Source organism: Cydia fagiglandana, chromosome 25, assembly GCF_963556715.1.
Source record: "Cydia fagiglandana chromosome 25, ilCydFagi1.1, whole genome shotgun sequence".
Lineage (NCBI taxonomy): Eukaryota > Metazoa > Arthropoda > Insecta > Lepidoptera > Tortricidae > Cydia > Cydia fagiglandana.
This window is the reverse complement of record NC_085956.1, coordinates 11348279-11362477: the sequence shown is the minus strand read 5'-3', so window position 1 is coordinate 11362477 and position 14199 is coordinate 11348279. Positions and strand designations below refer to the sequence as shown.

General features: G+C 36.7%; 3 protein-coding genes across 3 annotated transcripts in view; 2 read left to right on the top strand and 1 right to left on the bottom strand.

Annotated features, from left to right (window-relative positions):
- LOC134677185 (small ribosomal subunit protein eS21) overlaps positions 1 to 14199 on the top strand; it is a 96953-nt gene that overhangs the window by 54431 nt on the left and 28323 nt on the right. The gene's annotated exons all lie outside the window — the stretch shown is intronic.
- Positions 1 to 14199, top strand: part of LOC134676868 (cilia- and flagella-associated protein 410) — a 72035-nt gene that overhangs the window by 35622 nt on the left and 22214 nt on the right. The window lies entirely within an intron of this gene.
- Positions 10223 to 12430, bottom strand: LOC134677182 (uncharacterized). The gene is made up of 2 exons (XM_063535625.1): positions 12250 to 12430; positions 10223 to 11642 (listed from the first exon to the last, which is right to left on the bottom strand). The coding sequence occupies exons 1-2, from the start codon at positions 12395 to 12397 to the stop codon at positions 10702 to 10704; spliced, it is 1089 nt and encodes a 362-aa protein (XP_063391695.1). The 5' UTR covers positions 12398 to 12430; the 3' UTR covers positions 10223 to 10701.

Here is a 14199-nt window from a genome sequence, read left to right as displayed (position 1 = left end):
TACCTACTTTTACAAGGGCTTAACTGGAGCAGAAGCAAGCCACTTCGTTTAAGAAACCTCTTTTGGTATTCCTTTGAAAGCCGTGTTTTGGTTTAACCCTGTGACGATATTCGAAATGTTTGTACTTATCGGTGTTTAGAAAAAATAATTACTTAGACTTTTTCTTCCAGATTTGGAAGCCATAGCCATGGAACATAATCAGATCAAAAATGGGTATCCTGGCATTTATTAGTTATTCGTAAAAAAAGTACAGCAGTGCTACGTATACCTATACTCTTTCTTACATATTTCCTAGTCTTACTTCACACAGAATCATAAGGCGACAGAACTTTGAATTTCATTTATTTGTCCATAAATAGTCCATTTCGTGAATGACGGAAACTTTTCGGAAAGAATTGAACTGTTTTCCCTCGGTTTCATTTAGGTACGAAGCTTGACTTCCGTGGCGGGGCTTGGCGACTTGCCAGGAGCCTTAAGTAGGTATCAACACAGAATAGAAAATACTAAAGTTTCAGCTCATTATTGCTCGCTGTTATATGATTGAAAACGATATTTGATGGACAAAGGTGTTATTTGTCTGCCATCGTTTACAATCTAAACTGACAATTCGTATACCGTTGCCCTTACCACGAGTTTGACACTGACATATTCGCTAGCGACTGTCTAAACTTACTACGTAATGCATCTCCCTCGTACACACAGCAACACTGCAGCTGTCCATCGGTGGACCTTATGCCTTTTCTAATGAGGTTTACGAACTGTCCGTCAACAGTGTGGGCGACGGTACTGATGCAAGCATGACATTGGTGCAAGCGTTAAAACTCATGGTAAGGGTACTTATTGCAAAGACCGATTAAGATCCATCGATGGTCAGTTAAAAGTGTACCTATCTGGTAGTAATTAACTAATTAATATAATATTTTTATACCTACAATTGTAGCAGAGTATTACGTGAGCGCAGAAACAAAGCCAAGAATGTAGTAATCTAGGCCATAGGAGGGTTCATCGATCAAGTTGGCTGCAGCCCAAGGGAGGTGAGCGTTCGGCCTTCGCAGGCGGTGTGGCGTCTTCGCTTCTCTCAGTATTGTTTCATTGCTTTTTTATACAAAAACAGCACCGAAACCGGGAACTGACCCTACAAAATCAGTACAACATTCCCTAAATCTATGTTAAAGAGGGTTTCCATTTAAAGATGCAGCGCACGGCGATAGCAACTCTTTACAGAGGGCTTGTACCATCGTCCACATCACTGTTAACTATGCATCGGTGGACCTTATTACAAAAGGCATAAGGTCCACCGAGTGTTAATTGCAGTGTTGCTGTTTGTACTATAGAATTCTCAATGTCAGAAAATTGAACAGGCCACGAAATCATGTTGTTTCTCCCGAACGCAGTAAGTTCTTTTTCGCGCTCGCTGACTGACTGTTTTGGTGACTCCTCGGACAAGTCGAGGCCCGCTCATTGAAAGTATTGCGGCTACTTAATCAATGATTATAGTTCGTTCGTTTTTTTTAGCATTAGAAAAGAAATAAGGTAATCAATCTTGATGTGTCTTTTATCTTGATGTGTCTTTTATCTTGATATGTTCATAGCTTATACCTTCTTTCAAGCCTTTTCTAATGCTAAAAAAACGAACTATAATGATGGAGCCCGGGGGTCGTGTCTAACATAAGGTTAATCGGTTAAAAGAAAAAGTTTCCACTTGAGTTAGGCTAACTCTTACTAGTCGTCTCTCTTTTTAATGAGTATTGTTGTTAAAAAGCTGATATCTAAGACATCTAGGCCGTAATTGGTTCATTCATTATTTTGGCACCGACCCAGAGGCGGGTGCTCGGCCTTTGCAGACGGCCTGTCTTCGCTACGACAGACAGGCCGTGTCTAGAATTCCTAGCATACTTCCCAAGTACAAATGTAGGTTACACCTGTGTAGGCTAGGTTACTTATCTACGCATCATAATATTTATCAAGAGCGTACACTGCACTCCAGAACTCGAATTATAGGTGTGGATCAAGCCTTAGTGGGACAGGGCTGGGTCCGGAAAAGTGGACCAAAATGTCTAGTTACAGAGTGGGATCACTACAGTCACCGCAATCGAACTCATTTTTAGATGGACTCGTGAAAAAAACAACCGACAGGAGTTACTTTCAATATATTTAGAATTTTCTTTATCGCACTATTGGGATTTAACGCTCCGTATGATGAATAGAAAGTGAGCTTTTGAGGTAGCAGTGACACGAGTCGCATTGCGGTTACTCTACAATAACTCTTTCTACTTTACCAGAATCCATACTAATATTATAAATGCGAAAGTTACGCATACTATAACTATATCGTACCCTCTTCACACTTAAACCGCTGGACCGATTGAGGTGATATTAGGTATAGAAATATAAGTAGTTTGTGGCCCGAGAAAGTACCTACGTAGTACGCTTTTTTAACACATAAAACAAACATTATTCCATTAATTCTGTACTACTTTAATATCTTTGCCGTCCACAAATCCCATGATAATACTGTTTACATTTACCACGGACCCATTACAATGAATCATCGTTATAAATAGCGTGGCATGTTTCGCGGGTGTAGGGTTATTAGTGCGGGCGGTGAACTGTTAGCGATACCGGTCATCGTAATTTGTAGTGTCACTGGAGGCGTGGCGCACGCGCAGGCGCAGCGGTGACAAGTCAGGGTTACTGTTTTACAAAGACTGCACATTTGTACAGTCGCCATCAGATATATCGGAGCGGTCAAGGTGCTCAAAAATATTTGAACATGTACTCTAACGCCTTGACAATAGAGGCGTGTTCAGATATTTGTGAGCACCTCGGCCGCTCCGTTATATCTGATGGCGACTGTACATACCTACCTATACAGCTCACCAGTAATAAATATACTACACAGCGCGCAAAAATATGTGACACGACGTTATGTTCCTAAGGTGTAAAAATTAGTCATGTATTTGTAGTCACGGTAACGTGGCTAAAAAATAACTTATTATATTATATATCATACTCGTATTATTGTAACTAATAGCAAAAAGGTAACTGACGGTATTCTGACATATTGTCTCAATTAAGAAAGTGTCATGAGATTTCCTTGTGTAATATTAGATTGTTGTAAGTACAAGACAATTGTCATGTTAGTGGCAAAAGATATCGGCGCGTGCGCCGGTCGCGTGTTTCATGTTCGTGTCAGCCATGATTCGGTAGTGATGTTGTTTGATGTCATAGTTACACGATCTTACATATACATGTCGAGTTTAGTTTAGTGTAACTAAATTGTAGTTACCGGCAGATATATTTATGTACATACGCATTCTACCCAAACAGATCTCCATAATTAATATAAGTAATCATGAAATATTCTCCTCCCCAATGCATCTGGTGTGAACGGTCTCCAGCTAGTCACCCATCGTTGGCTCTATCTATGTATGCCGTTGACATTAGCGGCGCGATTCGGGAAATGAATTAGAGATTACCTAGATACGATATAGCAAATATAACTATACACACAGATTTTATACGTTTCGATTCGACTAGGTAGGGAAAGGCTTGTAACGAGGCGAGGTCGGTCGGTTGCACGCTAGGTATACAGGCGCACCCAGTGTGTGCTTGAACTGTTTAGCCATATGTGGCTAACGCTAACACATTCAATATGTATTGACTACGTGCTAAACTGACTATATTATCAAACTACTCCGCAATAGACTGAGGAGTCTCAGGGCCTATCGCAAACATCAAAAATCTAAATTTAATTATTTGTCAAAATTGTAAATTCTACCAATAGGAGAAGCAGATGTTAACGAAACTTGCTGTTTGTAATATTACCAACCACCATGTTGAACATTTTCCAAAACTAAACGACAGAATAATTATAACTACCGAACCTGCTCATAAAATTTCACGAGAATTCTGAAACGATTCTCATAACATTTTATGGGCAGGAGAAGTTTACATCCTGAGGAGTATAGGTATACGAAAGCATTTCTGCCCTAGCTGAAACAGAGACCTTCGCTAACGCTCGGTCAGAAAACCCCGCGCACTTACATATTCTACCAAGTGGCGTCCTCGTCTAAGCAATATCGATCGATCGATCGAACAAGTAGGACAACAATATTAATATACTGATTTATGTATACATACATAAATTAATTGATTTATTATAAAATACAATTCCCCTAATCAAGGCGTCACTGGACGGGCGACGCAGTCTTAATGTGTATAATAATAATAATAAATAAATAATCATTTATTTCAGATCAAACAATCCATAGAATTTGTTAGTTGTCTTAAACTACATACCTAATAACTAGTGTTAGTATTAACATTATCACTAATTAACCTACACTACAGAGGAAATGCAGAACACACAGGTCGCCCAGTCAGAACCACCAGGTGCCTCCATATTCGACAGTCGAGTCTATCGGATAATACTTTCAGAACGCTGTTGGGACTACTTCTCGCTCGTTGCATTAAGGACGCTGAACGCTTACGCAAGATAGCATGGAACCCGTCAGTGCGCGCCTCTGCAAACATCATCGAAGCACTGCAGAACCGGGACAGCCCCAACAGCATTCTGAAAGCATTATTATATTGCACTCGGAGAGCATTTGCGGAACGCTGGGTGTATCTAACCCATAGGCTGCTCGTGTAGAATGTCTGACTGTAGGCTTTAAAGAGCGTTATTTTAACCTTGTCTGTACAGCGAGCGAACCTGCGTGCCAGCATATTCCCACGAACCGCCAAAGCTCTCCGCTCTCTCTCCATATCCATGTCATCTCTTAGGTCATCGGTGACAATGTGACCGAGATACTTAAAATGATACACCCTCTTGATTTCTTTCCCATCTAGCATGACTGAAGGAATTTCCTCAGGAATTTTTCTGCCCGCTTTAAAAATCATTAGCTCGCTCTTGGAGGGGTTATACTTCAGCCCATGGGCTTTCGCATACCTCTCACATATCCCAATTAGTTTCCTCAACGCACTGATCGATGGCGCCAGCAGCACCATATCGTCTGCGTAGCTTATATTGTTTATGAACACGCCGTCAATAGAGCAGCCGACATGGGCGCCGCTTAGCTCACCGATCAGAGCGTTAACATATACATTAAATAGCAAGGGAGACGTTAGACCGCCTTGTCTTACCCCACACTCCAGTTTAACTAGTGGAGTGGCCAAGTTGAAGAATAGCAACTTTCGTAGGACTAAAAAGGTTTATACCGACAAGTGGTATTGTTGGAATCAGCATGGTCTACTGATTATCAAAATGCATGTTGTCGCTTCATAAAGTGGTAGAATGTGTTTCTATGACGTTATAAAGTCGCCAGTATAAAATTGTAAACTATTTTCTTTTAAACATACCATGTGGGGTACCAAATGTAAGGGCTTTGTGAGTAATAACATAGTCTAACAAGTATCTTAATTCTCTTATTTTTTAATATTTCTGGCTAATTATTTTTGAACATTATATAGAGGATGTTCACAGTCACTTGGTATGTATTTTAGGGCCAGCCTAAAGCAAACGGGGTGCACAAAAAAACAGAATTTTTTGACCAAAACTGCAATATATATAGGAATCGTAAAAGACAGAAAAAAATCAATCAAAACGCTAAAATAAGCATGTTTCGTAGGAAAAACTTTTCTCTAAAATCGAAAATGGCCAAGATATTTGACCCGAAAGTTGGGAAAAATCTAGAACAGTACAAATTTCCATGAATGTTGTGTCATTATAACATCTATTTTTTATTGTGTTATCGTAGAGAATACTCTAAAATAAGCATGTTTTGTATGAATAACTTTTCTCTAAAATAAAAAATGGTGCTTGCTGATGCTTATTTTAGCGTATTCTCTAGGATAACATCATGAAAAATAGGTATCATAATAACATCACTCTGATGATTTCTTTTCTAAGGCTGCAACCCCTTTGCTTTAGTCCAACCCGGTATAATCCTTTTCGGTCCTACGAAAATTGTAAATAAGGTAATTTCTACGAATTGGCCTCTCCTCTAAAAAGCGGTTTTGTGACATATTTTCAACGGTTTTCACAAGTCAACAAAAAGTTCGGTTTCGGTTTCGGTTTCGGCCGAAACTGGGGCCAAAGCCGAACATTCGGTTTCGGTTTCGGTTTCGGCAAAAAAACATGTTTCGGTCGGACACTAGTTTCCAATAACAACATGTAGTAAGGACTAAGTACAAATTATTTTTACTACCACTCTCTTTTTTAATTTTCTCTTAGTTTTTTTTAGGGTTTTGTACCGTACTCAAACAGTGCAGAAGCAAGTCGCTTATAGGTACTGTGCAGCCTCATTGTCCGTATCTTAAGACGAAACAGGAGCTGAGTTTTAAATATTTTAGGTAAATATACCCGTCTCGCTAACGGAAGCGGCTCCTAAAACTAGTGCGATAAAGACAGCCGAAAAATCTTGTGTAAAAATCTCAAAAATCGAGGTTTCGTACTCGACTGTTTCCTCCTCCAAAACTTAACCAATCGTATCGTAACCAAATTTGACAAAACGGTCCGACACAGATATTGACAATATTAATCTGTGTTGAAAAAATCATTGCTCTAGCATCAAAACCCAAGAAGGAAACTGAGTACGTTTGTATGGAGAAATGACCACTCCTGTTGGCTCTTAAGACTGCGTCGTGCAAAATCAGCGAAAAAGGCAGTCACCGTTTAGTCGCTAGCGTCCACATCGCTTGATAAAAAAAATTATAATAAATATCATTATTATCCCAAAGAGTGTGTTTACAACGAATCACCCTTGAAAATTTGAAATCTTTTACAATATAATAAATACACTCATGCAAAGTTGTACCTAAAACGTGATGAACGAGTGTCAGCGTTTAGTAAAATTTGTATAAAAAAATCGATGCTCATGCTACAAAATCGAGTGATTTCGAAAGCCAGATAACTAGACTACAACGAATCAGGCTTTTCCTATTTTTCCTCTTAAAGGCTACAGAGAAATTCAATCGTAAACGTAAACTTTCGTAAAATTTCCATACATCCGCCATATCTGTCAAATTGTCCTTCTCCTCAGATGCCCGCTGTGGGCCGTTGGAAGCGGACGCGTACATGCTTTTTCCAAATTGACTTTTCAATTTGGCATATATATTGACAGAAATTCATGTCCGTATACGAATGATGATACCAGTGAAAAACTGTGTTCAAAATAAATAGGGTAAATGAATAATGTCACACGGAGATCCAGAGTCATTAAAATTTTGATTTGTTTTTATTCATAAGTCATAATACTTTAAAAATATAACAAATTATTTAAAATATATACGAACACAACCAAATCAGCGTAATTAGTTTCTTCCTAATTCACTAAAAATTAAAAAAGTTTGAAGATTTGTTTTATCTTATTGGAATAAATTTTCATTGTGCTGGCATTCATATTACGTCATTTTAAAAACATATATGACATAATGTCAATATACTAGATAGACAATTTATCAACAAATTTCTTCACATTTTAACGTAAACAATATAAATTATTAAAATTTTATTTATGAAGACGAAGCAATGTTGTTCACATAATATCAGCAATAAAATTTTTAGTTTCAACCAGTTTTGTTGCTATTCTGAGAGCTATCACGTGCTTTGAAAGTTAATTCAATGATATATCATCAAGAAATTGAAACCAAGACTCGACCTGCAGTCTCAGCGTGTTTTTGTGGCTATATTATCAGTTGAAAGAACGATATTTCCATCGCAGTGGTATGGTTTACGAGTACCTATATTGGTTTCATGTGACGATGTTTATATAAATGTATCTATCAAATAACAACGTGCTTTTATTTCATTGATATTCGGTGCAAAACGATAACTCAGTAGGTAACGAAAAATAATTACTTATCAAAAATGCCTTAAAGTTTTTTCAGTGAACGTTTATTTATAGGTATTTATGAGGTCTTATGTCTTATCAGCGTGGCTTTGGCCTTTGGACATTCTTGTAATGCTTTGTAATAAGGTAGGTGAGGTATCTATATCCCTCATTTAATAACCTTTTTTTGAATGAATTACAATTTAATTATTTAAATAAATAAGTGGTCTACAAACATACATATCCGCTCGGTCCGCTAAAATAATTTAAGTGCCCTACATAATAGGTATATTTAAGATTAACAATCAGTAAACATCATTAATTACGCTCAAATGCTTGTTTCAGTACAAATTGGCTGAAATACTTCCGACATAAAACCTAAAGGTATAAAAGTACAATTTGCTAAGTAAACTGTCAATCTACATTAATTATAATAGATAGACTCTTAGAAGTCAGCTTACTGAAGATTATGAACAACATATAAGTACTTTCTAAATAAAATACAATTTGTTTTTCCATGACTCATGTAGGCCGTATTTTACTATAGACCATTTTAAATTGAAGATGAAATTAATTCATGATAAAAGCTAATAAGGCCCGGTAATATTTTCTGTTATTCTTGAACTTCTGTTCAAGTCAGTGTTCAACTGTCAGTGCAAGTAACAAGGCCCGGTTCCGAACCAACATGGTATGGTTTTTAGGGTTCCGTACCCAAAGGGTAAAACGGGACCCTATTATTAAGACTTCGCTGTCCGTCCGTCCGTCTGTCTGTCACCAGGCTGTATCTCACGAACCGTGATAGCTAGACAGTTGAAATTTTCACAGATGACATATTTCTGTTGCCGCTATAACAACAAATACTAAAAACAGAATAAAATAAAGATTTAAATGGGGCTCCCATACAACAAACGTGATTTTAGACCAAAGTTATGCAACGTCGGGAGTGGTCAGTACTTGGATGGGTGACCGTTTTTTTTTTGCTTTTTTTTTGCATTATGGTACGGAACCCTTCGTGCGCGAGTCCGACTCGCACTTGCCCGGTTTTTTTTATAAAACGTGTATTTTTCAAAAGCGCTGGAATATTTATATAACTATTTTGGTATGTGAAGAAACATGAACAAATGAGAAATCTATATTGAATTGATTTGTTAATAATATCCTGATTATTAATAGAACTATTTCAGTTAAAATAAAGGTGGGCCTTATATGCTTCACCTGACCTTATTCGTCCACATTTAGATCCTATAGCTATATTTGGTCACTTTGGCCGTCACTATCTATTTGATGCCGATTGTACTAACAATTAAAAGTACAGCTCATATGAAAACCTGTACTGAAACTTAAGCATTTGAGCGTAATTAAAGATGTTCACTGATTATAAACATTACGTGTTAAAGAACCGTGTCCCGATGGTGCGTCCATTAATGAATCGCATACTAACGGATAGAGGTTTACGAGTACATTCACGGAAAAATGATTATAGGCAACCCAATACTAGTGGCTTAGTTGCCGTTTATAAATCGTTTGTGTCGAGCAAAATCAGCGGAAAAGGCAGTCACCGTTTAGTCGCTAGCGTTCACATCTCGTGATAAAAAATTTTATAATAAATGTCATTATTATCCCAAAGAGTGTGTTTACAACGAATCACCCTTGAAAATCTGAAATCTTTTACAATATAATAAATACACTTATGCAAAGTTGTACCTAAAATGAGATGAACGAGTGTCAGCGTTTAGTAAAATTTATATAAAAAAATCGATGCTCAAGCTATAAAACCGAGTGATTTCGAAAGCCAGATAACTGGACTACAACGAATCAGGCTTTTCCTATTTTTCCTCTTTAAGGCAACAGAGAAATTTAAGGTTAAAGTTAGGTGAGGAATATAAGGCCCGACGGGTAACAAGGCCCAGCATCAAGAATAGTAGTTAAAATAACAATTAAATAGCTGTAAGCAGTACTGTAAAATACTGATAAGTGTTTGAGGCCTCCTCACTGAGGAGATTTTGTAATGTCATGACCGAACTGGACCAAACGTTGGCATGTTATGATAAGTATTGTCATTCATGATAGTGTCGGGCCCGTATAAAGTAGTATGAACGACAGCCTTACTGGATCGTATTTTATATTTTTCTTAATTCTAATATGTCAATGCGGCCCAGAAGTCTTCAAAAGGTTTGTAATTTGTATTGTGATACCGTCTGTAGAGATCTTAATATTATTAATTCTAATATAAAAAAGAGTCTGTACTCTTTGGCCTGTTGCCAAAATTAATAACATTGCTAGTTTCTTTGTAAGTAATTCTAGTTGTAAAGATTCTAAGGGATATAGATTTCCTAAGATTGAAGAGGTGCCGTAGATAAGCCAAATGGCAAACAGTTAAATTCATATAATTTCTTATTGAATGTAGATCTTAAATATTTCTTATGTGATTCATTTATAGGCACCAAATAATATGCATGTTTCAAGTCAACAGTACACATGTAATCATCTGTTGTAACTAGTTTACATAATGTCCTAATGTCTTCCAGCTTGAAATGTTTTGTTATAATAAATTTGTTTAAACACTTTAAATTGAGAATAAATCTGTGAGACCCATCTTTTTTAGGGATAGTAAAAATACTAGATAGAAATTGCCCTTTACTTGGTTGACATTGGGTAATAGCCCCCATTACAATAAGTTTATGTATTTCCATTGTAATAATCTTTCTCTCAGAAGTATTAAATGTGTTATTAAGAGGAACATTATGATGATTTGGTTCACTATCAAAAGGTATGGAATATCCATTTATCCATTTTAGGATTGTTTCATCATCTGTCAAAAATGCCCAACATTTATAAAAATGTTTAAGGCGGCCAGCAAAATTTACCTTTATGGGTACTTCGCACGACCTCCTCGATGATGGGATGTTATTGGTCGGCGGGTTGACCTCGCGTGTTGTGGTGGACGTTGATGGCTGCGCTGTGGCTTGTAGGTTGAAGCCTGATTGCTCTGGTATGGTCTTGGTTTGTAATTCATGTTGTTTGTTCTGGGCGTGTACTGATTTGGGGCGGGTTGTCGCCTGGGATTCTGATAGTTTTTTGGAGTATTTTTGGGTTTTAGAATGTTGATTGTGCGTTTCATTGCAGAGGATGTTTTTACTGATTCCTCTAGTTTAGAGTATAAAAACTCAGATCTCTTGTTTTCATTTAGGTTTTGTGTCAACGACTTATCCATAAATGGTGCAATCAACTTTCTTCGAATTTGAGTGTAATTGAAATGCAGGTTACTGAGTAGTCTTATGCTGTCACTCAGGGACTTTATTGCCTGTAATTTGTCAAAATCTTTTTTAGTTAGATCATTAATTGTCTGAGTAACTAAAGCAATTGCTCTGCCCAGGTCTTGCTGTCTATCTTTCAGTAAGTTGTCTCGATTAGTCATGGAGTTGTTGAGAAAACCTGCAAATTCTGTATTTAGTTTTGGAGCATCTAACAGTTTGATGTTTCTCGGGATCTTAGTTTTTGATAAGGATTCATGCATCTCTTTATTCATTCCATCTGTTAGTATAGTGTCGATTATCTTAACAATCTCTGATTTTATTTCAGCTCCATAGTTAGCATCATCGTCCTGTCCCCCTTCTCCGAGGGCAGCCAGGATGTCTTGGGGCAGGTCTTCCTCTATCTCAACATCACCTTCCTCTTCTTCATGTTCTTGATGGTGTTCTTGGGTTTCTTCTGGTTTGTCACTATGAGCATTATTTTCTTCTTCCAACTTATCACAATTTTCATCCACACTATTTTGCTCCAAAATTGACAATGTTTCTGGATCCGCAGCTGAAAATTTTTCTGTGTTACATTCCAATCATAAGCTTATGGTAAGTATTTAGGGTTATACCTAAGTCCACACTAAGATACCCAAATTTCAGAGCCAACTTTGCCTAGTGAACCGAGCAAGAACCAATAAATATGTAGCCATATCTCATGACTCTTGTGGTATATTATTTAAAAACAATTTAATATCTCAACGAGATCCTCCCCTTCATCCAACGGATTCTGGGGGTATGATTAGATGTTATCATCTAAATTAATTTCACCCAACGGGGACATCGGGTCTTCGAAACTCGAAAGAACCCGGCATGAGGTCATGCAAACGATTGACAAATCTCTTAAGTATCTATTATATCTCAACGAGATCTTCCCCTTTTCCAACGGAAAATGAGGGTGAGGTAAAGGACCAGGTAAATCCTCTCAACGAGAGAAGCGGGTTTCGAAACTCGAACAACCGTTATAGGTTATGGATAATTTTACATCCAAATTCATTGTATCTCAACGAGATTTTACTATGCCGAGGCAAAAAACATTCAAAACCAAAATAACCTGCTATGTGTGGAAAAAAGAACTGGTATAGCAAGTCAAAATTCAATGTTTGAAGAAAGCTTACCTGTCATGGCTGCTTTGTATTTTTGTATTTTCTTTTCCATCTTACGTATCTTCCGTAACTTTCGCGTATCATCATCCTCACCTTCACTCGATCTTTTAAGCATCTTTTTTCTCACAAAGTATGTAATTTTTCGCATAAAACAATGCATAAAACTATTTGTTTTCACGGGACGCGAACCATTAGTTTTTGCGCTAAAACAGGAATGAAGCGTGGTGACCATAGTGTTGCCAGGTAGGGTTATTTTTTTTTTTTTAGGCTCTGAAATCGCGACCTTAGACGCTGGAATCAGGATACTACATGTAATATCTACCTCGGACTAAGCACAAATATAATTTAAATCAATTCTAAAAGTGAAGTTTGTATAGGTATGTATATTCTTCTGAGAATAAATTGTCTTATACCTGGAATCGATTGTTTTAGTAAGTTAGGTAACAAACACTCTATATTACAATCTTGTACCTATTACAAATGCAAAGTATAGATCGTGTCATTCACGAAAACGCGTGCCTTGACTTGTATTGCCATGTTATTAAAGGTTAGATTTACCAAAGCAGCGCGTCATCGTGGATCACATGAAACTATAAAACAAAATGCCAACAATCAAATGAATCTAGGCCTTAATTTACTATACAGGGTGGAAAGATAAGTCGGGCCCTGGAGGGAAATTACCTTAATTATACCTTATTTTTAAAAAGAAACAAAACTGCATTCATAGATTTTCTAAAAACTCGCTTGCCTCGCCCGGGACTCGAACCGACTAAAAATTCCAAAAAATAAAAACTCGTAAGTTTATTCTACTAGTCGATACAGTTAATGTTAATGATAACATTTCTCCAAGAAACATTAGGTCTTACACTCGTCTGTTGTACAAAATATCCATAAAATCTAATATTTAGTTCTTAAGATTTCGTTTGACAAGCCAGATTGAATAAAAAAAGAAAAATACTTTTAATGCAGTTTTGTTTCTTTTTAAAAATAAAGGAATGTCTCTTTTAAGTAAAATGAGCCAGCTTAAGGATTTAAGGCTCCCTCCAGGGCCCGACTTATCTTTCCACCCTGTATACCATTTTAAATTTAAGGCGTAATTAATTCCAGATAAAGGATAATAAGGCCTAAAGGGAAATTTTGTAGGCCTTATTACCCACGAACAATGTATGTGAACTGAATAGGATAAAAAGGAACTAGATTATAACATATTGTTCTCATGTTTAGCACAGTGTAATAAATAAATATTTTTTTATGACAAAAACGATCGTTATATGATAAGTACCTACAAGCTGAAATGTATGTACATTTTACCTGTGTGAAAATTGTATAATTGAGATAAATAAACTAAATTATACTTACTATATTCTCTGTTATTCTTGAACTTGTACTTGGGCTAAAAAGGCCCTCTGTGCGGGTGACAAGGCCCGGCCCCGGGCCTTATTGAAGGTGAGACGAAATAGTAAATTTAATTATTTTTATATAGGTAATTATGAGTTCTTTGATTTCCCGATAAGCATCACTTACTGACTTACAAAAGTATAAATGTAGTACATATGTAGTACCTGAATTTTATTAGAGGTTTTTAAAGCCTTATTATCTAATAATCTATTATAATGTAGATTAGGTTAAGTTAGTCCTTAAAAAAATTGTAAATTTTATTTATAATAAACAGTTTTTTTTTTTTTTTTTTATCAATTAAGTTATAAGTGAAATATAATAAGCGTCTTTAGTTGTAAAAAAATATTACAAGCCCTATAACTAATGAGGGGATCATTTTAGATATAGTCCACTTTTTTCGAGTAGGTAAATTCGGACTATGTTTACAAACCGCATACCATCGCCCATGACCACACTGTTAACTGACAGTTCGTAAACCTTATTACAAAAGGCATAAGGACCACCGATGGACAGTTAAGAGCATCGCCGTTTGTACCTATCTTAATACAAATAAAAGTCAACAAC